The sequence below is a fragment of the Hoplias malabaricus genome, chromosome 8 (genome assembly GCF_029633855.1).
Source record: "Hoplias malabaricus isolate fHopMal1 chromosome 8, fHopMal1.hap1, whole genome shotgun sequence".
Taxonomy (NCBI): domain Eukaryota; kingdom Metazoa; phylum Chordata; class Actinopteri; order Characiformes; family Erythrinidae; genus Hoplias; species Hoplias malabaricus.
This window is the reverse complement of record NC_089807.1, coordinates 2294894-2322281: the sequence shown is the minus strand read 5'-3', so window position 1 is coordinate 2322281 and position 27388 is coordinate 2294894. Positions and strand designations below refer to the sequence as shown.

At 37.4% G+C, this 27388-nt stretch overlaps 1 protein-coding gene across 2 annotated transcripts; it reads right to left on the bottom strand.

Annotated features, from left to right (window-relative positions):
* Positions 1 to 330: 330 nt before the first annotated feature.
* kif15 (kinesin family member 15) lies at positions 331 to 24719 on the bottom strand. Of its 2 annotated transcripts, none has more exons than XM_066678975.1 (35): positions 24582 to 24719; positions 22421 to 22457; positions 21808 to 21994; positions 21068 to 21144; positions 20932 to 20969; positions 19329 to 19426; positions 18998 to 19177; positions 18689 to 18898; positions 17862 to 17987; positions 15789 to 15911; positions 15193 to 15334; positions 14673 to 14755; positions 14295 to 14504; positions 13532 to 13718; positions 12922 to 13063; positions 12514 to 12655; positions 11112 to 11294; positions 10515 to 10643; positions 10318 to 10423; positions 9860 to 10025; positions 9574 to 9724; positions 9127 to 9209; positions 7976 to 8054; positions 7732 to 7818; positions 6942 to 7046; positions 6534 to 6656; positions 5937 to 6083; positions 5560 to 5640; positions 4872 to 5036; positions 4306 to 4409; positions 3303 to 3366; positions 3163 to 3200; positions 2917 to 3049; positions 1654 to 1785; positions 331 to 1292 (listed from the first exon to the last, which is right to left on the bottom strand). In XM_066678975.1, the coding sequence occupies exons 1-35, from the start codon at positions 24598 to 24600 to the stop codon at positions 1257 to 1259; spliced, it is 4113 nt and encodes a 1370-aa protein (XP_066535072.1). In that variant the 5' UTR covers positions 24601 to 24719; the 3' UTR covers positions 331 to 1256. The 2 variants fall into 2 exon arrangements, with proteins under 2 accessions (XP_066535072.1, XP_066535073.1); XM_066678976.1 differs by having other exon boundaries at positions 21808 to 21991.
* Between the last annotated feature and the right edge of the window lie 2669 nt (positions 24720 to 27388).

Genomic DNA, 27388 nt, shown 5'->3' with positions numbered 1-27388 from the left:
ATTATTTTTAGCTGAAATGGTGCTGTAAAGAGACCAGAAAAAAATTCCACCAAGAGAACAAGATTATCCCCCAGATCAGATCTTCTACATGTTTTCAATTTTGCAGCTGTTGCTTTATAAATTTGGTGTTAGAGGATAAATCCTCACATTTTTCCTATGTTCACATACTACAGCACATTTGTTTAAATGGTAGTAGTCCTTGAGCATTTTGATGTGAAATGGCTGACTGCAGAAATGATATCTCATTAATGGTGGCACACAGTTGTTTGACAAAAGCACACAATACTGGATTAGAAAATGCTTTTATTCTTAAAAAAATATCTCATTGGCTAGATAATATTTTCCACAAATGTCCAGGAAAGAGATGCAGCAAAGGAGCAAGATGATTGGACTAAAACTGCGAAGAAGGCACAAGAGACAGGACCATTTAGAACAAAAAAAAAAAAAAAGTGAAACAAAACAATACACAGAAAAAACTACAGACAAATATGTGAAAATATACCCTAAAAATCATGTAGCTAATCAAGTGACTAATCCTTACATGGTACGTTAAAAACCGTATTTTCACCATTTAATCCAAATCACGCAAACCATGTGCACATTTCAACAGAATTTGCTCTATAATAGTCTATAATAAATATTGCGTAATACGTGTCTAATGGTGGAGAATGTATATACATTACAAGAAATCATTTTACTGTAAAACACAAATGTAATCACTTTCACAGATATATTATTTCACTAGCTGTTAAATTGTGGGTGAAATGCCAGAGACTCACTCACAACTAAGTTGAAGGTGAACCATATTTACTAATCTAATTTTAGCTGTTCAATTAAGTTTAAATAGAATATTTTAGGGAAATAAAACAATTTGTTTCAGATTAATGTACTTCTTATTCATGTAAAGATCAAGAGAATACATATAACAATGTTTCCTAAATTTTAAAGACCCTCATATTGCTTTGTCATTTCCTACCAAAGAGCTCATGCACCTCAACACACTTCCACCCAGACTCTCTTCATTGAACATCAAATGCAAGTTGTTTTCACAGTTCAGGTGAGACAAAAAAAGCTTTTAGGAAAAGATGTGTACATGTTCAACACTGTGTTAGCCCCATTTACCAGTTTTCAGACCCTTTGCAAACAAACATGAAAAGCTGTTTTGATGCACCAGATTTATTCTGTGTAATTAGAACCAGTGCAGGCTCCTGAAATGTTCCGTTTGATTGACTGGACTCAGTTTGAGAGCATTAAGTTTAGGATGTGCTTTTGTGTCGTAGCTTCTCGTTCTCCTGTGGAAAAACACAAAGTTTTAATATTAATGACAACTCAAACAGTCGGACTAGATAGACAGATATATTATTGATCTTGAGGGAAATTTTGCAGAAATTTGAAACAAATGAATAAATGTGAGACATTAAAATAACAAAACAACAAGGTGGGCGTGGAGCTTTCACCACTTAACATCCAACTGCAAAGTATCCTTGAGCAATTTGTCAGAATTTGTTGTATTGCGGTGCAATGTCGAATAAAGCATGTTGCACTATATGTTTCACATTGCACACAATCACATCACTTTATTGAAGATGTCACATTACAAAATTCCACTATGAATTGGTCATTGTCTTCGCAAGTTATATCTGACAAACTCACCTCCTGCAGTTTTGTGAGTTCTTTCTTAATACGGACCATGTACTCGATCTTCTGTTTGTGGTTCTGGTGGCCAAGTAGTTTGCCATTCTCCTCAGCCAAATGATCTACCTGCTTCCTTAAAGCTTCCACTTCCTGTTAGCAAAAGCATAAAAAAATTACAGAAATATACTCAATATACAGGGGTTGGGCAATGAAACTGAAACACTTGGTTATAGACCACAATAATTTATTAGTATGGTGTAGGGCCTCCTTTTGCGGCCAATACAGCGCCAGTTCATCTTGGGAATGACATTTATAAGTCCCGCACAGTGGTCAGAGGGATTTGAAGCCATTCTTCTTGCAGGATAGTGGCCAGGTCACTACATGATGCTGGTGGAGGAAAACGTTTCCTGGCTTCCTGGTTCCAAAACACCCAAAAGTGTCTCAATAATATTTAGATCTGGTGACTGTGCAGGCCATGGGAGATGTTCAACTTCACTTTCATGTTCATCAAACCAGTCTTTCACCAGTCTCGCTGTGTGTATTGGTGCATTGTCGTCCTGATACACGGCACCACCTTCAGGATACAATGTTTGAACCATTGGATGCACATGGTCTTACTGGTGCAATGTGCAATCATATATGAAGACTGGCCACCAGGCTGCTCCAATTTAGCCATGAAACCTCCCGCACTAAAATGACAGGTGTTTCAGTTTCATTGTCTAACCCCTGTACATGACTGACCACTCCTGGGATAGTTAGAAGTCTCTCTGCCATCCCTCATCTCTATTCCCATGTGCTCACCTTTATAAATCTTTCTGCCTCAGCCCATTCTTTATATTTACATTTCCACCATTCGATCCTTTCTTCCATCCCTTTGCCCCAGCTGTTCTGCAGTAACTTCTCCATCTCAGTTTCTTTTTTATCTTTTCCACCTTCTAAATTCCTGCATTCTTTCATCTCTCAGTTCCTCTATGCTTTCTTCCCTCCTCACTGGAGTGGGGTTTCCTAATTTTCAGCTCCTCTTTTGTCTATATTCCATGGCTCTACCTGTTCCCTCCTGCCAATATCCATGCTTCCCTCCTCACCTGTAGTGGTTTCTCTCGCCTCCCAAGTACTTCTCTATACATCAGTTTGTATGTCCTTTCAAGCCTCTCTCTTTCCTTCCTTTAGTAGTTTCTCTTTTATCCTTCAATTTCTGTGTCCCACTATTACTTGTTCTCTTCCCTTCTGCAGTCATTTTGCATGAACCTTATTTTCTCCTTAACCTCTGTCTCCCATCACCTGCTGTAGATTCTCCCGCTCCTGGTCATTCAGTCTCAGTTCTCTGAGCTCAAGACAGCGGTTCCTCAGCTCCGTGGTCAACTCCTGAACACACGTCTGAGACTGAGCCAAGGTTACCTCCTTATTCTGCAAACTGACCATTACACAAACAAACCAATCAACATCAATAATTTCACAGTAAATTAGTCACAAATTATATTTGTTTAAATCAGTAAAAATCTGAATTTGTGTTTATTTTCCTCTTACGCTTTCTGGGCTTCCATCAGCTGCTGCTTCAGGGCATTCTGCATGAGACCAAGACAAAACAAAAACATAATCAGACGAACCTTTGACTCAGACACAGTCAGAACGATGCATTCTAAAGTTTAGTTTTAAAGGAGGCCTACATTTGAACACCTCTCTTCTCGTAACTCTCGAAGAGCTGAATGATGGACGACTTCTTTCAAGTTTCTGAAAATAAAACAGTGACAGAAATCCCAAAAATTAACCAAGTGTGTGTGGGGCAAAAGAAATATTTAAAAATCTACAAATATATGTTATAAACAGTATCACAACAAGTTCTGTTCTGAGCACTCGTTTACAAGTTTAGTTTGTCTAAATGTTATAAGTTAGCCTATATATCCAGTCCTGTAGTTATTCTATGGAATATATAGCACTGTGGCAGGGACAGACGAGTTACTGACTGGAGGAGGTGGTAGTGCGAGACGGTGGAGATGGCTCACCAGAAGTCTCGCGTTGACAGACTCCCTAGGCAGAGTCTGGTACCTTTCTACACATAATGTAGCTAAGAGCAGCTAATACTGCAGGAAATTAAATTTGACCAACATGCAAAAGGACCAATCTCAAGTTTACTATTTTGTAGGAGGAGGCAGTCTTTATAGAACCAGTAAGAGCCAGGACAAAAGGAAATGCGCATACACGGATGTACAGTGAGCCAATCAGAATGCAACTGGAAGAATCCTGACAGTGAGTCTAGATTAGTGCACTGAAAGTAACAGACTCTCTGTCAACTTGTGGGCGGAGTGTCTGTGCCTTAAACTAGCTAACCAGCAACAAGAGACAGAGGACAAGATGCAACACATGATGTAGAGACTCACATTTATCTGTCCTCTTAAAGAACCAATTTAGTTATGTCTAAGCAGTGGTTCTCCTTTTCTTCATAAATGAGAGTGTATCAATGCATTGCCACATTAACGGCTGTTATTCACACAAATCAGCAGAGACTTTGGCATCTTTGAAAGTTTGCCAATTTAAGGTTCGACTGGACCAGAGGACTTACCGTACACTGTCAGTGAGAGCATACATATAATATATAAAGTCAGTTGTAGCATTCCATCAGTTGCAGTATGCAAACATGACTAAGTACATATGAGTGAATGTTTGTCTCACTCTGTAGCATCACCGCTCAGGGACTGCTGGCTCTTTGTGTTGTAAAAATGTTCCAACAGAGACTGGATCTCCAAACGCACACTTTCTTTCTCATTTAGCTGAGCCTAGAAATCACAAACACACACATATATTTAATCACCCACTACATCACAAAATAGCCCAGATGTGAAGTGGAACTTCTTATCTCATCATTAAAGATGACATCAACAAAACAGAACTAAACTAAACACAAACATGGATTTAGGAACTAATTTTTTTAACAGCTAAAATGTTATTTTATTTATTAATATATTTAAGTAGAATTATTATAATTTATAGTTATGTAAACATAACTAATCTACAGACATATGGTGTTTGTATCATAAAACTGAAACACTGCCATAGTAGAAAAATGCACACTGACACATACTCCATTTTAGAACAAAAGAAACTCCAAAGTTTGGTACTGAGTCATTACACTCTTAGCAGAGGTATATGATTTGTTCCAGATTCACAGTGCTGATGCTTATGAGAAAGGCTTTCTGTCATTACTGTGGCTACTGTAATTGTATGTATTTATGCTTAACCTTCAGTCTCTGGATTTCCTCGTTCTTGGCCATTCGCTCGGCGTTAAGTTCCGCCAAGAGAACCTCCATCGTCATCATAGATGAGCGTCTGCTTTCTAGCTCCTTTTCCTGGCTCTCCAGCACCAGAGTGATATTGGAGTTAAAGCTGCGAGGTGTGTGAGGGGTCTGAACAAAAAATATATATAAAACAAATTCATAAAAGTGGACATCTTTTCTAGATAAGAATGAATCTATAGCAAGTTTATAGTATTATTATTTATTATTATTATTATTATTACTACTAATACGTTATTTAGACCACTGAAGACAAGTGACTTTTTTTTTTTAAACATTCAATCTTTGAATGATTCCATTACTGTCATTCTCATATTCTCTTTCTCTTTAACAGATCCAATAAAAATTATTTTACAATTAATTATGTGCTGTTTTTAACATTAATGTTTGTAAATCAGATTTAGTTATCTGGACTATAAATTAGGTTTGAGATGGGCAATGAACCATTCCTTTATTTTATTATCCATGCAGTTTATTCATTTGTTTTATTTACTTTCTGCAGAGATGTACCAATCAAACGTACCAATGTATCAAAATGTGTATGTACCAATTTTACCAAGACAAATTCCTAGTACATGCAAATGATTTTGGGTTAGGAACATTAAAATAAGGAACTGATGATGGATAAACTCACCCGTGGATTTGCTTGAGGTGTAGCTGATGCATGCTGCACAATTTCGTTCCTTAAAACCTTCTGCTCCTCCTGCTGCTTCAACTATGTACATGTGTGCAAACACACAAAGACGGACACACACATTACTTACTTCCATACAATTCCAGTGCAGCAGGTATTATAAATGTATAAAAATGGCACAAAATATTTGAGTTTGAGACTAATATCATCAGAGAGTAATAAATGAAAAATTGGAGGGAACACAAAAACGAACTCTAACAGATCTGTCATAAAATAGCACAAGTGATGTTAGCAATAAATGTTCATTCTGTGGGGTACTAAAGTGTTTCAGAAAGTTATCTTTATCATCTTTTGGACATGTCATGTATGTACAGTACCTGGTCTTGCAGTTTGTTTATTTTTGTTTCTTTCTCGGTGTTGGAAAGCTGAGCTTCCTGCAGTAAAGCAGTCTGTTCCTCTAAAGCTTTACTTAGCCTCTCTACCTCCTCTGTCGTGTAAGCAAGATCCTCCTGCAGCATCTCCAACTACAACACAAACACAGCTTCACAATAGGACTACGATATGGACACAATATTACTAACAATACGTTTGTTAATACGAATAAGGAACTTCTGAAGTTGTTCAGGATGTTAACAGCACACACTATAAGGATTACAAAAGTAAGAATAATAAAAAGTAGAAAGTTCATATTCTCTCTGTGGATTATAAGAAAAGGTCTTGTTCAACTACAAGTACGTATAAGAAATGACTATTGATATAAATATTTAGAGTATTTTCACTCCATGTCAAGTATGTGTAGTTCAAGGGGATGTAAAATATTTTATTTGTTACTAAAATTAACACCAAAACTAATCTGTCCTGTAATATTATCAGAATGTTTACATTTAAAATGTTATAAACTGGTCAATGTGGCCAAGAACCTGAGCTAATCGTTATTTATTGATTTCAGATGGTTTCTTAATTGTAACACACACCTCAACACGGTCAGATGCAAGGCGTCTCTCTGAAGCCTTTCTGAGGTCCTGCAGCTCTGTCTGCATGTTTGAAAGCAGTGTCTTCTTCTCCTCTCGCTCCAAACACACAGCAACATACTTTGCCTGCAAATACAACAATCTCACTGTGACTAAAACACCTCAACTTTCTGGTTGAAGCAGATGCACTTAAGTTCAAATGAAACCCCCGTCCTTAGTGCTCATGAAAACTTCAGATTCAACTTTTAAATTAGCGCTTGAACTCAAAGGCCTTTATGGATTTTGATCCACTCCTTATGACTACAGAACTTTTGCAGTAGTTTCGTAACAGAATCTGATAATATCTGGTATATTTTTGAGTCTTTAAATGAATGCTAGAAGTTGAGTGTTTTATATATATCTCAGACTTACATTTATGTCGCTGAAGTCAGCAGTCATTAGGGAGAGAGACTGTTCTTTCTGTCCCAATTCAGACCGGAGATCTCGTGTTTGCTTCATCAGATCCAAAATGACAGCCTTGAACAAACAAAGTGCAATTGAAATATATAAATTGATGCTAGGTTCATCAGAAATAAAGCCAGACACTAAAGCCATTAATGGGGTTTCATTCTAGAGATTCCTGCTTCACTTTAAAAGACTTAAAATGAGCATATGTCCACTGAGAAGTATGGTGGCTTGATGTTTAACATGTTCGTCCCCTCAGAACGGGGTTCTTGGGTTCAAGTGCCATCTTTGGTGGAGTTTCCATGTTCTCATCATGTCTGTGTGGCTTTTTTCCTCCCACAGTCCAGAAACAGGAAGGTTAGGCGAAATGGCTACTACTAAGTCCTGGTGTGAATGAGAATGAAAGGCTGTATGTGTGTGCCCAGATATGGATGGCTACATTATCCTGGGTGAACCCCAGTTTGCCTGATGCAGTCCTCCATGTACACAGTCATTCCTGGTTGAGAGTATTTTGTGTGTGTGTTTGGCTGTCGCTCCTCGCCAGACTGTGTGGATTGAATGTTTATTGGAATGGCATTGTGTGTTGATTGTAAACCATCCTTAGGAAGGTGTTATGTAAGTGTAACCATAAATAAATAAAGCATTAAAATTCCTGGACTGAGGAGGAGAGCAGAGTGTTTGTAAAAACATAAACGTTTACAATTTCTTATTCTATGGAGCATAACTATTAATGTATAAAACCCTGAGGTTATCTTACTTTGTCCTGCTCTATTTTCTGCTCAAGGCTGGATGCTGAGGTGCTGACAGTGCTCACATCGTTTTGAAGAGATTTGATGCGCTCCATCTGGAAAAAAAGAGGAAAAAAATGAAGACATAAACAGAGAAGTTATAATATTAAAAGATATTAACATTATTAACAGCAGAGGATAGGTTCTTTTAAAAGCTTGTTGTATATGCACACACACACACACACACACATACATATATACACACACACACACCTGCTGTTGGTTTTCTGAAGTGAGATCCAGAATCTGCTTCTTCAGGACAGCATTTTCCTCTATAGACTCTGATAAGTCTCTGTGGGGCAGCAGCATTTTAAACACATCTCATACATATACACATCTAAAAGAAGGGCTAAAGAAATCTGTGAGGACGGCCATCGTTACAGTAACCCTGAAGGATAGACAAATGTTTAAAAACCAACACAAGTGTCCTTGTAGCAAAGCCCATTTTCTTTTTGCTCGTTCGGGTTCTGGGGGAATGACGTAATCATGGCAGGTCATTTTACAGAAAGGCCTAAACATTAAGTAGCACAGATACATTTGTGCATTTTATACAATGAACAACACTGAGTGAGCTTTAAATGATTTGTCCAGGTAATTGGTAAGTAATTTAACCTATGGCCTGTAGTGCTGGTTAATATTGTCATATTAATCAAATTGTCTTGTAGTACTCTTTGTAATATCTGTGTAATATTCCTTTATAGATTTAATAAATGTTATAGTTGTTTGGTGACAGCTGTAACTACATGTCAGAATTTAATATAAGATTATATATATAAAACTTAATGTGCAACAAAAGTGGCAGTTTAGTCCTGCCTCGTCACTCGTTAAATGTTTAACGTTAACTTCCACCAGTAGCAATGTGAAACGTGCGACAGTAAATGTCCTTGGGAAAAATACAAAAGTTTTTGTCCCTGGCTCCAAAAAGAAACACTCCCATGGATTCATGATCACTGCAGTTTTCTTGTGTGAAAGATGGATGCAGATCATTCAAAAAAAAAAAAAAAAGCCTTCTGTTCTCCCTGTGGCTGGCTCACTGCTTGCAAGTTTGTGTGTGTGTGTGTGTGTGTGTGTGTGTCTGCTGCACGTTGTGTTTCACCCTGCCCCAAGTACTCTGTGTCTAACTGCTAAATGGAGGCTTCTAACACAGATTTCCTGTTTGACAGACATTTCTCACATCAACAGTCAAAAGAATAAAACTTCCAGATTATGTTTTTGTTACATTATTTTTTAAAATATAGCTTGTGTTGCTATTTAAAACATTTCAAAACAATTGCTGTGTTGGAACAGCAAGAACTTCTTCAAGCTGTGAACAGAACAATAATACATTTCTTCACATAAAAGGAGATATACTCCTTCCAACTTACTTGGAGGTGCTCTCTCTGTCTTTCAGCTGTGACCTCAGGTTGTTGTTTATTTCGCTCTCAGCCTGAAGAGCATTCATCAGCTCCTATATACAAAACAAGTCAACATTCATGATTTACTCATAAGAGAGGAGAGAAAAGACCAAGGGACACCATAAGTTCAAAGAAGATCATGGACAGAAACAAGGACTATTCGCTGGAATAAAAATGTAAAAAAAAGAAAAATTAAAAAACAGTCAAATAAAATTAAGGAAATTATTTACAAAAAATGAAAAAAGACAAATGTTAGAAAAGAAAAAGGAACAGATTAGAAGAAAAAAGGAATAAAACATGAGATTAGAAAAAGAGAAAGGAGATGTGTGTGAATTATGGTACAGTACACACTATGGTAAAGGAAGATAAAGGAAAAAAAAATAGGATGTAAGATGTATGAATTTTCACGATTCTCACAGCAATTTTTGCCTGCTGTTCTCCATGTATTCTGTTTTTTTCCTCCAGTTGCTGATTGTACTGATCAGCCTCAAACTTAAACTCTGCCTGCAGTGTATCAAAGGAGTCCTGCAGCAAACGTTGCTGTTCCTGAAGCTGCTCCCACTCCAACCTGGTAGACACACACACGATTAAATTAATACACCTGATGAATTGTAACTTTTAATTAATAAACATTAATCTTGGACTTGGATTCACTTATGATGAAAGTGACCTCTGTTTGCCATGTGTAAAGTGCAGCACTCACCTAACTTTATCCAGCTGGAGCTGTGAGCTGATTAAGCTGCTAGAGAGATGTGCGTTTTCTTTTTCCTGCTCAGTCCTTCTTTCCACCAGTTCCTTCCGAACTGTCTCCAGCTCTTTATCAGATGACTGCAGAATGAGCCGCAGGTCACAGACCTCACCGCGCAACACTGAGGGTTTAGAAGTCAAACTTTATCATTACAGCAAACAAAACACAGACAACTGACATCTTCATTGGTGACTGCTATTAGGAATTCAGGATCAGAGCTGAAACTGTTTATTTCACAAAAGGCACATTTTCAAACCTCAGATTCATTTCTGCCGTGGAGAAATCCACATAAAACCAGAAGAATATTGACATGACACTCATTACAGAATGATCACCTCAGTGGTCTGCCGCTGTATTTAAGCCAGAACTCTCCATACTTTTGTTAATTTCTATAGATAAAACTGATACATTACCTTCTCCAGCTGTTTTCTCATCAGCGAACTGCTTTTCTAAAGCATCAATCTTCTCTTGTAGCTTCCGCTGCTCCTCCTTTAGAGAACACCGCTCAGAACCAAACTCCTATAGAGTTTTGTAATGATAATAATAAATGGTCAGAATACTCATGCTTGTGTAAAAGTAACCATGTAAAATGGCAGTGTTAGTGCTGTACCTCCTCTCTGCGGGTGAACTGCTCAGTTGCCATGGAGACCTGCTCCTCCAGTTTACTTATTTGTTGAAGCAGTTTTACATTCTTTGCTTCTTCCTCATTGACTTGGCCTTTCAGACAACTTATCTGATCCTGAAGAGCATGGGACGAATCATTAACCTTTTAAACAGGGCTCTATACATTATGCCAAAATTAATATCTAACAGCAAAAACACTATTAAAGATAATCAAGGATATTCAACTGTCTGTAACATTCAACTGAATGATTCTATGAACGCTAAAAAGATATGTAACAGTATGACAGCATACACTGTGTGTTAAATGTTTATAGACACCTCTTCTAAAGAAAGATGGCTGTTCAGTAGCTTAAACACCTTGTATAATCTCCATAGAAAAAATTTAATGTGACATATCCCATATCAGTACCTGATCTCAATACAATAAAATCCTCACAACGACATTCCAATAACAAATATAAAGCCTTCCCTGAAGAGTACAGGCTTTAAATGCATTGAATGGGGAAGATTTTGATGATTAATTTTAAAATAAAGTGACCACAAATTTTGGACACACAGTGAAGCTACATCTGACTGTTGGCACCTGCATTTGCTTCAGTTCCTCAGTGAGAGCCTCACAGGCCAGTTCATTCATCTCCGGTGGTGGTTGTTCCGTGTTAATGTCCTCCAGCTCACCATCCCCTCCATGACCATTCAAATGCTCCGGACTTGACAACGGCACCAGACGACTCCTCAAATTGTACGCTTTAGTGGGAGTGGTCAGAATCTAGAAGTAAAAAAAAGTGGATATCAAAATATTATATCCACAACTTCCAAACAATTATAAAGAGAAAATAATCTTTATCAGTAATGGTTTTGGCAAAAGTGTAATTTACAAAACCTAATCTTCTTTTAATCCAAACAGCCAAATGATGTTTTACTTTGAATAGTCATATACAAGGAGAGAAACCACAAAAGCAATTGCAATCCTTTAGTAAATTATCAGAGATGAACAAAACCCTGTGCAATTCCTCAAACTCAGAGCATGGGATAATCTTTTAAAAGATAATTTGTAGCAAACGTTTCTGCAACAAGTAGTGTATAAATGACGTGTATTAGGACAGCACAACATATCATTCTCTTCAAAATCACTTCAGAAAACAGAAAAGCAGTCACAGTACTCCAAGAGCTTAGCCACTTTTGTGTTCGATGAGCTGAAACCAAATCTATAGAATTTAAGTTCAATAGAATACGATTTATAAAGGTCTTTTTTGCTTTTTTTGGTTTTTAACAATTTCTTCTTGAGGATATATTCCTACAAAATCTCTACAATCATTCCAGAAAGATTCATTCATTCCAAAAGAACTTTTCAAATCCATCTTTTTCAGAAAATCATAGGTGTTTTTTTAAATATTGTGCATTACTTTTTCCCACCCACAAAAATCATTTACTAAAATGTTTAAAAGTCTATTGATACATTGTTTTCAGTGCCTTTATTTAGTTATTCATTTAAAGGAGCACTATGTAGTATTTCTATCTTAAAATTACAGCTTTTAAAATATTGATATTCCAGAGTTGTAATAGGGAGAATAGAGCCTCTGTGGCTGCTACCTTGGGTCCACTGCTGGTTTAATGGACTAAGCAACAGGGCGGAGGGCTCTCATGAGTAATGTGTAACACTTTACGGCACAAATCTCACAGGTGTTTAACTATCTACAAGAAAACTTTAACTTAGTATTCCCGGTACAAACATTATTGAGCAAGGAGGAAGAGAAAGAAAGAGAGAGAAACAGGGAGAGTGTGTGTTAGTAGAAGAGAGAGAGACTTGATTTCAGGACAGTACTCTAAACATGATTTTGCCTGTCAGTTACACTAAGGACATTAGACACCAAACATCTTTGAAATTGATTTGTGGATAAAGAAGTGAATTCTGTGTTTATTCAAATATCACCAAATCTTCAAAATTACAACAATTCCTGAAAAAACATGTTTGTCTTCATGTGTACCTTAATGGTTTCTGCATGGATTTTATTGAGCTGTGACACTTCTTGCTTGGTGTGAGCTTTCGTAGCTTCAAGAATCTTTTCCAGGTGCTGGTTAGACTTCTCCAGATAACGTTTATCAGACTCCAGGTCAAGCAGCTGCTTCCTGGAGAAATTTAGCCAGAAAAACTTCACATTACCACAGCAAGAAGAGAGGCATTTTTGTACCTTTGCACCTTTACCATTTCTAGAGAGAGGCACGACAATTGGTTGATTGTGTGTGTGTGTGTTTGGGGGGTCCCAAATGTCACAATTTGGGTAATATGATTGAATAAGCAAGAAAGCGGGTGGGCCATAATATTTAGGGAGTATTATATAATGCAAATTGTGGGGGGGGGGTTGTCCTGTTAATCGTTTCATATGTACACTTACTTGGTTGCCTGCTTGTACTCATCGAATGCCTGGATGTTGGAGGAGAGCTCAGACTGTTTCTGCAGCAATTGGGCCTTCAGTCTCTCCACAGAAACTGAGGACAATTTCTCCATAGTGACAGGGGTGGAGTAGGAGGCTGGAGCTGTTGTATTTAAAACAACTCAAAGTAATTAATGAAATTAATCAAATGTTTTCCCTTTGGCATTATTATAAGGCGTGTTGTTTCTAAACAGTATAAAAACAAACAACATATATAAACATTTAAAAAAGTACTGTATGTTATTTTAAATGCATTTTAAAGAGGGCTTTGTGAGTTTGGGGGAAATAACATCAGCAATTTTTGGGATATTTATTGTAGTAACTGTCAAATGTCTGTCTTGGATCATTTAGCTGTTTCAAGCCACTGAACAGCACACCTTGACCATTCCTGGAGAGAATCATTGTGAGTGTAGATAGTTTGTTGATTGCCCCCTAGTGTCATGGAGATCAGTCAGAGTGAAAAATGACAGAATTCCATAATAAAAGTTAGCTGACTTAAACGAATCTGCAGTGGGTGTTAATAATGTTTCAGATTATTTCAGTCTTTTGTCCCAAACTCGTCCTCACTCACCTCCCATGACCTCTTTAGCCTCCTCTGTCTGTGTGAGCTCCTGAAAAGTTTTTTCCAGCTCAGCTGCAGACTGGGACACAACCTCTTGAGCGTCCTTAACTGACTCTAGAGCTCGCAGAGCCTGAATCTCTTGCTTCAGACTATAGATTTCCGCTGCATACTTTATCACACGGGGATGATGTTCTACCTGAGAGAGAAAATTATAAATCGGGATATTAATTATATTAGTTCAATATTATAACACATACATTGATTTTCCAGTTGACAGAGCTGACACTGGTGCTTCATTGTGCAATACATTTTTACAGGCCAATAGCATTCTTTTTCCCCCCCCCCAGTCATTGGTGGAAAATGGCTATTCACTGTATAGAACTATGTCCCCAAGCCCTACTTCTGCACAACCCAAATTATGGTCTCAAATATATTAAGGCGGCAAGCAGTTCTACGGATTAAGTCTTGATGAGGCCACAGCTGTTCACAGAAAACCACTCCAGGTGATGATCTCATGAAGCTGATTGAGAGAATGCAGAGAGAGCGCAAAGCTGTCATCAAAGCAAAGGGGGCTACTTTGAAGAATCTAAGTATGAAATATAGTCTGGTTTGTTTAACACTTTTAAATGTCTTCCACATTTATTTACAATGTAGAAAATGATATTTAAAAAAAAAAAAAAAAAAAAAAAAACACCTGAATGAGATGATGTCCAAACTTTGGACTGGTGCACGCACGCACACACACACAATATAGTACAGAGGTATAGAGTACCTGTTCCCGGAGCATACGTATCTCCTGCAGCAATTGATCAATCAGTGTCTGATCTCTCTGCTGTGGTTCTGTGTGTTGTCCTGACTCAAGCTGTTTCTTCAGCTGAGCAATTCTATCATCTCTAAACTTCAGGATCATTCTGTTGGAATGAAAATAGGACTCCTTCTGAGCCCAGGCCTTTTCCAGCTGCAACACTTTCTCCTGTAGGGTCTGTGACACCAACACAATTGATTTTTCTCAGCTATATTGTGACAACAATGACATTAATAATAAATTTAGTTCCAGGTTTTCATATTCTGAAGAATACCGACACACGAATACCGATTCATTTATTCATTGAACATGAAACTGAAAATGCACTTAATGTAGTCAATTTACCTTTTTCTCATCCTCTCGTTTTTTCCAGAGTCGTACAGCCTGAAGAAAGTGAATCTTATATGGCAACACAGCATCAGATGGTGCTAAAGTAGGATACAAATATACATAGTATGATTTCACAAACAACAAAAAATATGCTAAAAGATGGGTCTTTACTGGAGAAAGAACACATCTAACAAGTCTAATCTGTAAAAACACAACTGCTTAAAGCACAAAATAACTCTAACTTAATTCACATAAAAGGTAACCATATATAGTTTGTTTAACATTAGCAAAATAATTTTGAGCTGGCTGGAAACAAGTATTAAAACTAATACTTTTTTTTTTTTTACATTTTACTCTGTAAGCTTGTAATTTCTACTAGAGGTTTCTGTGTATATTTTTAGATTTCCGGATATTTACATAGTTCTTGTGACATCTTTGTCATGGATTATTACCTACATGACCATATTCCAGCCTCTCAGTTGATTCAGGACTAAACAAGTTGTTCTGTGGTTCTAGTGTGGGTGTTTTTCTTTACCTGTGTGTAGCTGAGGGTCTCCAGGGGACAGTTCATTTACATTTTGTTGAGCAGACAGAGCGTTTGCCAGCTGCTCCTTCAATTTCTTAACCTCTGCCTGGAGCTGCTTTATGTTTCCTTGGGTATCCTCATTAATCATTGCCTACAGGAAAACATTTAAATGCACAGGCGCACACACACAATGTGTTTACATATACACATTATATAATAGCTTTAGAAAATGAGAGTTTGTCTCTTAGATTAGGTCTTTTACTAATATTAAAAGATGTTAAGTTACAGAAACTTTTACAAGTTACTTTTGTCACTTTTGTAATCTGTCAGTGAGAAAGCGTCACTCAGTGGGTAGATTTCTGTCTAAATACAGGACAAGCACTTTTACAGTTAAAGCAACATTCCTATAAACTTACCACAGTGACCATTTAAATAATCAGATAACTGCCTAAATCCAATACTGTGTTGAGGTATGTGCAAGCATATTCATTGAATAGTAAACATTAAAGTGCACAAACAGCTCTTTCATTCTAACAATTGTTTCAGTACACATATTAAACAGGTACCAGGTTTGGTCCAAACTGAATAAATCATATTTGCTTTACCTTGTTCTTGATGAGTTTTGCTCTCTGGGCAAACTGCAGTGTGGAAAGCGTCTCTCCAAAACATTTGGAGCCCGGGTGGACATTAGCGATAATGAAGGTTTTAGCATTGCCTCCCAGAGAGTCCTACAGGAAAGCAGAGACAGCTTTTAGTCCATTTAAATGTTTTGGGAAATACCCTCCGTAGCATGTTAAATGGTGTGCTGGCTTTTTCACTTTTTCCCTTTACGATGATATAATCCCCCGACAAACCTTGAGTCTTTAGTCTTTGACTCTCATGTCAGTGATTCTTGAAAAGTGCTAATCCTGTTGGAATTTAATAACATTTTCACGAATAAAAAGAATCAAAGTTATAATCGGGGGTCCTCTGTAAATATTAAAGGTTCTTTTATAGGTTTATTTTTTTTGTTTTTATTAATTTAAGGATTACATGCTGGCCTATTGCCTACAAAATCAGTTGTCCACAGATACGAGATAATCATTTCTACTTTATTTAACAAAAACACACATGAAAGAGTACATTGTATTATGTATGTTTTGAATGTATTATTATGTTTTGAACAATATTTTCTATTATTTTGTGGTTGCTCAAAATGTGTCGTCACCACCGTCAGATATTTATAAAAAGCAATAACATCTGGCAACTACATCACTGAGCACCCTATTTTCAAACCTTCAGCTCTACTGCATGTTTCAAGGTCACTCAAGCTCCCATAAGTTTGCTATTTTCTCTTAAATTTTTTCATATATTTGGACACTACTTATGTCACGACTATAACATGTCAACATGTCTTTTTTTGTGTAAAAAATATTTGATTAAATTATGGCATAAAAGTATACTTTTAAGAAGACATCTAAAATAGCTAGCAACAGATGGGAAACAAGATAATGTGAACAAATCATGCATATCATGTGAAAGAGTAGTTTCTTGTCACCACCGTCTGATGCTGGTGATGTACAGTCTTACAGTGGTGACTAAACCATCCAAATGGTCCTCACCAGAGGCTAGAATATAAATGTTGATCACCAACATGACATGTTTCATTAACCGGTTTTATATTTTTATTTATGTAATTCCTTCAATATTTCTTGCATATCGTTCAACCTAGGGGATGAGGTGTGCCTTCCCTCTCTCTCCGTTCACTACTATGCCATGTTCATTTGGCTTACGTCATTTGGGATGCACATAGTGCACCAACTACCTACCTATATATGGCACATAGTATACAATATCCCCTATAGGTTATGCATCTCCAGTGTCTAAAGCCAAATGAAAATGACATGATATAATTTAACCAAATCTAACATTCACTGTAATTCCATGCAATTCCATAGCCACTCAACTTTGACTTTCTGTGTGTTAGAAACTTATGGCTAGGCAGCAGCTGTCTGTGGAGGAGAGAAGGAAACAGAAAGAAACAGCAGAAGTAGATTTAAGTTATCTTTACTGTTTACTATGATGATTTGATGATATGGGGATGGGGTACTTTTAATAAAGATATTGCTTAATTTTACCTTATATTTCTTGAGAAATGTTTATCACAGTGCTCAGGATTGTTATTTTTGGATCAAATAGTTAAATAAATGTGTTAAGCAAGAAGCCATTGACTTGAGTGGTATGAATTATGGAATTATATGTTGTTATGAGGCCAATGTCTCCACCGTCAATTCTAAATTCACCACCATCAGAGGGAGTTTTATTTGATTTAAGTCTCTTTTAATACAAAATGATCTTTTTCTATTTAAAAACAAACAAACTAATAACTGGAAAAACGTCTATTTTATGAAACAAATAAAATACAAAATGAGGAGGTTACACTATTTCTGAACAGCTAAGACCTCAGGTCCATGATGTACCTTCAGATTTTGTAATTTACCTTTTTTTATTATTCAATTTGCAAAAAGTAAACAAGTTATTAAAAAGTTAAATAAAAATATAAAAATTGCACACATCTTTTGTTTTATTTAAAGCAGCTTTGAATGTGACAATGATAATAAATAAACTGAAAGCATTATCTTTATTATTACTGTTATTATTGCAGTAAATATACACTTTATATAATGTTTTTGACTGACCCTGAGCAGGAATGTGAGTTTAGAGTCTCTGTAGCAGACATGGCGGCTTCTTCCATTGGACACATCAACCAGAGCCATAATCACCTGACCCAGGCACATCAATGAGCGGTTTATACTGCTGGCTTCCTGTAGCAGAAACACAGTAATACGGTTTTATACAGGAGTAACTTTCTAATGCGGCAATATAATTCAAAATTGCAACTCTTGTGATTACAAAAAAACATAAAACAAATCTGAAATGCTGCATTCTGCCAAACATGAACAAGATTTATTCTCTATAATGTTCAAATGACACACATGGTCATTTTCACTGCACACTTAAGGATGTGGGATTTGTGTGTTCTCCTTGTGCCAGAGTGGGTATCCTCCTGGTGCTCCGGTATCCTTCCATGGCCCATAAACACATGTTGGTAAGTGTATTGGCTACTCAAAAGCATCCCTAGGTGTGAGTGTGTGTGAGAGAATGTGTGAGTGTGTCACCCTGTAAAGGACCTGGGCCCCTCGAGGGTGTGTTCCTGTCTTGGGCCCAGTGATTCCATGTAGGCTCTGGACCCACCATGATCCTGAACTGGATAAGCGGTTACAAATAGTGAATAAATGGATGAATGAATGTACACTAAAGGACATTGTCTATATTTTTTCATTTAAAATACTCTATAATGCTCATAAGATTTAACAAATGTAATCTTTATTCTATTATTTGATTTAAAATATCTCTATACAGCTTTATGATATTCATATGATAAACTACATCATTCTGACCAATTATAATACAGTTTGCATACTTCATAATGACTAAAAATATGTTACCCCTCACACTGACTCACTTTGAGCCGTGATCCCTCAGCGTGAGTATCTCTCTGTCTCTCAGACCCCGCTAGATCCACAAGGTTGAGTTGAGATGTTCTGATGTTGACCACTTCCTGTCCTGTCTCCTTGGACTCTAATGTCATGGTGAAAACAGCATGGGATCGTGACGACTCTCGGTTCATTGATGTTGAAGCTACACGTCGGTTGCGCCACCCCATAGACAACACCTGCACAAAGACTCAAAGGAGTGAAACTTTATTTGCATGCAAACAACCATTGCTGAATTATTTCGGTTTAAAAAGTTGGACCTTTTATTTATTTCTGACCTGATATGCCTCAGCGGCAGAGGCTGCATATTTCTCCACGGCTCCTTCCACAAAAACTCCTTTCTTAATATCCTCTCTCAGAAACAGACTGGCCGACGCACTGTCCAGCAGATCAAAGATCTGCTCATTGTAGATCTCTATAAAAGAGCACTTACACAAGAAACTCTTAGCACCCGCAGACTACAATCACACACAAAGACACACAGGCACACGCTTCAACATACTATACTTTGCAGATAAACTGGGATCTTAAACAAGGATATATAAGTCATATTAAAAAGACACTTAACTATAAGAGAGCAATGGGGAAAATGGGAAAACTACAACTCACCTTCTCCACCTCTCTGCTGATGAGGAAGAACAAATACTCAAAGCTACGAGGAATGACACCACGCAGTTCATCAGAAAAATCATTCATCTCGTTTGGACCTACGCAAAAATATAAAACATCAAAGCCTCTTTATCTTTCAGTACTTTGATTCTCATTTAAACAGAAGATGGACATGTTAAGGGAGTCAATGATTCATTCATGCAACATCAATATGGAAGAAAACTGACCTTTGACATTTCAGCATTTCAAATAACATGCAGTCTACTGTGTTAATACTGTGTATTAATTTTTGTAACGATAAAATTCACCACAGTATTCAATCGCCATGCTGACTGTGTTGAATTATTTAAGGATGTATTTCATATATTTACTGTATGAAACACTTGCACTAACAAAAGACTGATTTATTCAATATATACCGTGTTCCAAATTATTATGCAGAATGGATTTAAGTGTCATATAAATTGAATTTTTTGTTTTTCCGTTAACCACGTGGATGGTATTGTGCCTAAGGGGTCTTTGAATCACTGAAATTAATCAAACCTCAAGATGTAGGATCCTCCAGAGGCTTCCAGTTGTACGTAAACCTACTATACAGCCACCCTTAACCAGTGCTCTCAAGCAGAAATGGTTGCGGTGGACCCAGACATACATGAGGACTAATTTTCAAACAGTCTTATTCCCTGATGAATGCCATGCAACCCTGGATGGTCCAGATGGATGGAGTAGTGAATGGTTGGTGGATGGCCACCACATCCCATCAAGGCTGCGATGTCAACAAGGAGGTGGTGGAGTCATGTTTTGAGCCAGAATCATGGGGAGGGAGCTGGTAGGCCCCTTTAGGGTTCAAGAAGGTTTGAAAATGACCTCAGCAAACTATATAGACTTTCTGACTGATCACTTTCTTCCATGGTACAAAAATAAGAGCCGTGCCTTACATATTAAAATTACCTACATGCATGACAATGAACCATGTCATGTTGCAAAGAGTGTCATTGGCTGCTATGGGCATAAAAGGAGAGAAACTCATGGTGTGGCCACCATCCTCCCTGGACCTCAACCCTATTGAGAACCTATTGAGTATCCTCAAGCAAAAGATCTATGAAGGTGGGATGTAGTTCACATTAAAACAGCAGCTCTGGGAGGCCATTCTGACATCCTGCAAAGAAATTCAAGCAGAAACTCTCCAAAAACTCATAATTTGCCATTCGTTACAACCTATAAAATGTTTTCAAACCCTGTTGTGCATAATAATTTGGAACAGTGCATTTTGAGTTTTTTATTTTTGAAAAAAATAAATGCTGTTATCATTGGGAGGTTTGTTCAATAAAATTTGACTTATGCTCTTAACCATTCATGACTTAAAAATTATAATGACCATCATTTGTATTGACCATTTAGGAAAATCTGAGAAAAATATCAATTGAATAATAATTTGGAACACAATGTAAAAGACAGGTGTGGTGTCATTCTGATAACAAGCATTCTTTTCCCCATCCTACACGGTAAATATGTATGGTATGACCACAGCCCTTGTGAGAGAACACTTGAATGAAAGTCTACTAAATTACATATAATGAGTTAGACCTGGGAATTGTCTTACCCAGCATGGTAAACGTCTTCCCAGATCCAGTCTGTCCACTGCATCGTGGCAAAGAAAAAGACAGGGAAAATACATTTAGAGGAGCTGAAACAATTTACTCTTTAAGTCTGAGAAAAGAGAAAGGACAAAGACTCACTATGCAAATATGGTGCCATTATAACCATTCATACAGGACTCCACAATGTTTCTCGCGACACTTGAAAACACAGACTCCTGTATAAAAAAAATGTTAAAGGACATGAAAATTATATTATGCATATTTAGTGTAAATAATATACAATTAAACTTTTTAATATGAGTGAGAATAAGGGTAAACAGTCCTGATATTTTTGAACGTTTTGGATCATGCACCTGGAAGACAGCTGTAGTTCTGAGCTCCAGTTTAGATGTACTAATATAGGCATAATGCCCACAACAGCATAAGACTTCAGTGGTATGCAGGAAGAAAGTGGATAGGTAGTGGCAGGGCTTATTAAATTCAGTTATATTTATGGATCTATTTTACAATCAGCATTTTCACAAAGAAGCTTGACACAATGCCAGGTCCTAGCCCCAAAAAAGCATCACTGAAGCAACAGTGGCAGGAAAAACTTCTAATTGAGAAGAAATTGAGAAGAAACAAAACTTAAAAGAAGGACCTATCAGCACTGGAGCAAATCATTCTCTTTATATGACCATCCTTAAATAACAGTATTTTGTTTTCTGAAAAGATTGTAAGTTTGGGGGTATATTTAGTTTGAGTGTAACACTATTATTTTCTAAAAATTGAAAAAGTAAAAACTGCTGGAATTTCTAACAGGCTGACCCCAGATTGAGGGTCTAGTGTTATTTATTTATTTATTTAACAGCGCAAGTTCTGAGATCAGTTTTTCTCACCTGAGATGTGTCCACATCAGCCACATGGTCATAGGTGAAGTTTCGTGGTTCGGGTTTGGAGTGCAGGCGGACGGTTTGAGGAGACGTCACTGTTAAACACAAATTCTGATCGCCGTCAGTGGTTAAGCCAGTCCCCTGGGTCAAAGGACGGACACGAACATACACCTTAATTGCATCTCCATCACTGCTGAGGAGGGAAAAAAAAGATGATGCAGAAGCATTAATTAAAGATTTGTCATTTCAGTTTAGTCCAAAAAGAAAAGAACACAATACGTTCCTCTGCTGATCGATGCTACACTGAGTAAATAAAATATTCTTATATGAATTGTGAAAGATTATGTTTTCTTTTTAATTGAATTACTATTTACACAAAAGGAATGTGGTAAAAACTGTAAATAAAGTGAAAAAATAATATTTCCTTCTGAATTATGTGCAATAAGTTGCGGTAAAAATATTAAACATAAAATTAAAAATTAGATTTATAATGTTATCTGGTTATTTCTAGAGCCTTCATGAAAATGGAGAAAAGAGGGAACGGCATGGGGAAGAAATCCTACTGTGTGTCTGAATTTTAGAGCGTATTTTTAGGTGTTGTTTGCAGAAATAATCTTACTTGTTGGATTGGAGGGGTAAGGTTGTCTCTCCAGACCCTGCAAGGATTTAAATAAATAAATAAATAAATATATAAAAACCACAAATGAGCTCTTATAGATTTCTAGGAAAATATTAACAGCAATCACAAAGATGACTGTAATGCGTAGCCTACATTCTTAAGAAACACATTAAACACCAAGTCCAAAATCAGTGGATAGCTCTTTTAAACAGCCCTTCCAAAGAAAACATCATTTTTGACCTTGTGAACATATTCACATTTGAGGTGAAAATGATGTGTTTTAAAGTCTCAGACAGCCAGGATGTCATATATCATAAATATAACAAACCAATCCCATCCACTTGTGAGGCAGGGCTTTTGAGTTGCAGGGATGTGGGTGAAGGGTGGACTAACATGAAGGCTGCAGGTCTCCAGAGGGTGGTTATTAGATTAGTGATTAGATGGGGGCCTTAAGAAATTATCTGTTCACTTGCACCTGTTTGGCAGAAATGTACTTGCTTGAAACATACAATGTGTCTTTTTGGCACCAAAAATTAATTCAGTTATCCTTACAGAGAGTCACATATGAAAAATTGGATTCCTTTTGAAAGGCCAGAATGAATCTACATTAAACTAATGAGTCGCAACAATTAATAGGATCAAATATTCAAGAGCCAATGAAAAATACTTATATAAAAGATCACCCTCAACATGTCTCACAGTCTATAGACTGATTTAAAAAGCTGATGACATATAGACCACACACATATTACAAAATATCTCATAGCAGTTGTGAAAGCTATTGATGTGCAGAATTTTTGAGGAGTTTAGAAACACTGAATATGTATATATATTTTTCATATGGCAATTCTTTCCTAGAAATTACTTCATCTACTGTAATTCTGATAATGAAGACCCAAGCAGAAGACTAACGATATGGATCCAGAATCAACTTGACAGCTCTTAATAACTAGAGGGTGCTTTTCCTGCAGAAATTGTGAGTGTGTGGTGGCTGCAAATCGCAGATTGCAGGTGTGTGAGTCTGTGAGACAGTTTGACTGATGTAACACTGCATGTGTAGCAGTTAAATTCGAATGTATTAAATATTCAGCCAGTCATTGCCTATGGGAACCATATTGTAAACGAATGCTATACAAATCTAAGAAGTGTATCACATTGAAAAACAAGCGTGGTATTTAGGTTTAGGAACAGCAATCCTGCAAACATTGGTGTTTCTATGTTATAAACCTGAGAGATCAACTGTTTAAACTTTGAGTGAGAAGGGATGCTCAATTCTCATAAAAATCAATGGGTAAATCCCTGGTTCAAACGATTATCCTCAGAAAGAGCTGACAATATCTTCCAAAACACTTAACTAATTACATTATCCAGGCAACAACATGTTGTCAACTGATTTGGTGTGACAATAGTACAAATTAAGCAAGTATTGTTTTATTTAAGCAGTTTAAACACAAGAACGTTTTGCAAAAGCCTCTTTCCACAAAAAAAATATATAGATACAACACCATGGAGCACTGTACTCTTCCTAGCGCTGAACAAATGTTCATAACTCAACAACTGGATTGGAAACCAATTTCAAAATTACAGGTGGGAGAAAGAGGAAGTTTCTCTACCAAAATTCAGGTACATTTCAAATAATAAAAAGAACAACAAAAAAAAAAAACAGATTTAAATATCGGAGTCAGATGAAAACACACATGAGAATTAGGATTCATAGTTAAAATAAAGTGTGCAATTTAGAGGTTAAGTCGATCCTATTCGAAGCGCAAATCGACCCAAAAGATACGTGTTTATGGGCTATTTATGGACATGTAATGCAGAATTATATAAATATTAGATTAACGAAGTTTGTGTTGCTGGGATTTTACAGAGCGGTGAAATACAAACACAACAAAACAACAGCAGAAATTCCCACAGCAGAGTGGGAAAGTAAAACCAGACTCTCAGAGAACACGGTTCTACTCTTTGACATCGTGGACATTAAACACTTGACCAACAAATGTATAAACAGTGTAAACATTAGTGTTATTTTAGCTAAAGTTAAATTGGAGCATTTAAACTACCATCAAACGGTTAGCGTAATCATCCTCATAATAATCACAGGACAGTTCATAGCGCAGTTATATCTATGCAGCAGCAAAAACAAAGTCAGTAACAGTACCTTTTCCTCTGGGTATCATTGTGTTAGCTATATGATATTTTATGAAATAAACCGTAAAGCTTTACTTCGACATCAAAACAGCTCAAATTTGGCGCGGTGCGTTTTTGTGTACTCTTTCAAAGCTGCAGCGCCTCCTTCAGCCACGGAGGATCACACAAGGGTCACTCCACTCGGTTCTTCAAAAACATCACCTCTATGAACATTACTGTGGTATTGTATGGAACCAGACCTCCACTCATGTGCTCACCACAGAAACACATTACATAAAGTGGTTTTGAACAGACACCCTGAATGTCAGAAATAGTCTGGAGAAGGCCTATGTGTGCTTTTAGATCCTTTACACCTTTATTTGCTACACAAAACATGGGAATTTATTTTTTAATTCATCCGAGAACTTACATTTACATTTCGGCACAGCTGCTAGAGATGAGGGTAGGTACATGAGCTTTGCCTGACGTAAACAAGGACTACTGACGTGCAGACTGACCAATGAAATGTTTACAGAGAAGGTTATCGACCAATAACGGTAGCTCTACAGTCAGACCGTCCAATCCGAAGATTTTAGGCTACTTCACCACTCCCCCTTCTCACTCAAGTGAACCAAACGGAGTAGGGGAGGGTGGAACTAATTTGTGAACGAAACGCTTCTTGAAATTCTATGTAAGCTCCAGAAAAACAAAATGGCGGACGTTGTGAAATTCCGGCCGGACATTTTTTAAGTCTAAATAAGTCTAAAAAAGAAGACATGTCCGGGTAAAAGAGGACGTCTGGTCACACTATCATTAGAAGACATGTAGTTCACTCATTTATCTTCTGCATTTTCCTTATTGGAACAATGTTGGTCCAGAATCTGTGCAGATACCTTTGTCCCAGGGCAGTAAAACATCCTGAAAAAATGCAAAAGTCCACCATAGAGAATCACACATTCATATACACTCACCCACACCCTTTGGCAGTTTCACATGGCCTAAATATCCCTGGACCTGTGTGGCAGCAAAACCGCCATAGTGTAAGAGCTTAATCTTGTCAAAATTACAACTGAAAACAATAAAATGAAATTATATTTTTTTCATTTTATTACTTATTTTCATTTCAATAATAATTTTGGCAGGGTTTACGTCACATACCATACCAGGTGAAGAGCAAGGCTTTATCTGTTCTGCACATGAGAAAATAGCTGGTACCATTTTTTGTTAGACCCACACAAAATATAATAAAATCGTGGTAACACCAGAGTACATTAATTGAATCGTACTTAAAGGTGACCTTGCAATTGCAATAATAAAAAAAAAACCACTCTTTATAAAGTTGTTTTTTCAGATGTTTCCTCCATGGGCCCTGCTACAGTAGTCAGTAGGTGTCTGCTCCAAGAATCGGCCTGCCATGTTTGATGGATCTGGATAGGGCCTGTGCGATAGGGCAACTTCTAGCTGGTGTTCTGCAAAACCAAGTTGTGGCATTATATGGAGTGAGCCCTAGTACCACCTCCAAATTGAAGTTTAAGTTCCATATAACGAGGGATGTCAGAAACAGGTTGCAAAGTGGGCATCCCAAGATCATTTCCTCACCTTGTCAGCACTTGGGTATTGTAGGCTGTCTTCTACAGATTTGTAGCAAGATATGGCCAGTGGCTCTCTGCCCAGACTGCACGTAGGCAATCTCCAGTCTCGTTGGGTCACCAGGAGGCCTGCAATGACTGCCCTTCACCATCAGGCCCATTTACACTGGTGTTGGCAACAAGTGCACAGGAACGTGAACATGTGGCAGAACATTAATGTTACATCTAGTGATGAGTCCAGATTCTCCTTCTGGCAGTTAGATCATAGGCTCAAAGTGTGAAAAAGACAAGAGAACGCCATGCCGAATGCCACACCAATACTGTAACATGTTTTGGTGGAGGCAGTGTGATGATGTGGGGCGGCATCTCCATCACTGGAAAAACGAGGCTTGTCATCATTGGAGGCAATCTCAATGCAGAGAGATAGATGAAATACTGCAACCAGTGGCAATCCCAGATCTCCAGTCTGGAACCAAATTCTATCCTCAAAAATGACAAAGCTTGCCCCACAGAGCAGGGTTTATCAGAGACTACAAACCCGAATCTGGCAGTGGAGAGGATGGAATGGCCTGCCAGCGTCCTGACCTCAACCCCATTGAACACTTGTGAAATCAGCTTGTGCGTGCTGTTGGTGCCGGAGTGACCAACACAACCACGCTGGCCGACTTGTACACAAATGCTGGTTGAAGAATGGGATGCCATCCCAAAGCAGTGCGTGACCAGCATGAGGAAGTGCCAGGCTATGTGTGGTTCTTCCACACACTACTGAGGATCCTTTAACTGTTAACTGAAATTCTTAAATTGAGTGTCTTCTTTCTTCAAACTTCAATTATCCAGTCCACCAAATGAGTCAATGGTAAAATAAGCTGTTTGACATTAGCAGAAAGGATTTGGCAAAATTTTTCATGGTGCACAGCACACTCAGCTGTACTGTTCATCCCACAAACCCATGATCCTTACAAATGTAGCACCATTTAAAAAGGAAATTAACATGCTTTCCAACTATATACAATTTTCTGCCAAGAAGCATTGTTACATACATTCATTGTCTGCTACTCGGGTTGCAGTGGGACACGCACACAGGGAGGACAAAAATCTTCAGTCACCTGAAGCAAGACTTTAACCCACAGCATTGTTTCAACAAAGTGATCTACCAAACAAAATCCCTTACTTTTTTGTGCTAACTTTATTTGCAAACAGGACTCCAGGTAATGCTTTAAAAGCTCGAGCTATAAAGAAAAGTGCATAC

Bases quoted from the DNA above. Each gene is read 5' to 3' on its own strand.
- kif15 (XM_066678975.1), bottom strand. The intron at 17,988-18,688 runs GTGAGTCAGTGT...TTTCTGCTACAG, and splicing joins CTGAGGGATCACGGCTCAAA to GAAGCCAGCAGTATAAACCG. The intron at 7,047-7,731 runs GTAAGATAACCT...TGTTTGTTCAAG, and splicing joins AGAAAATAGAGCAGGACAAA to GCTGTCATTTTGGATCTGAT.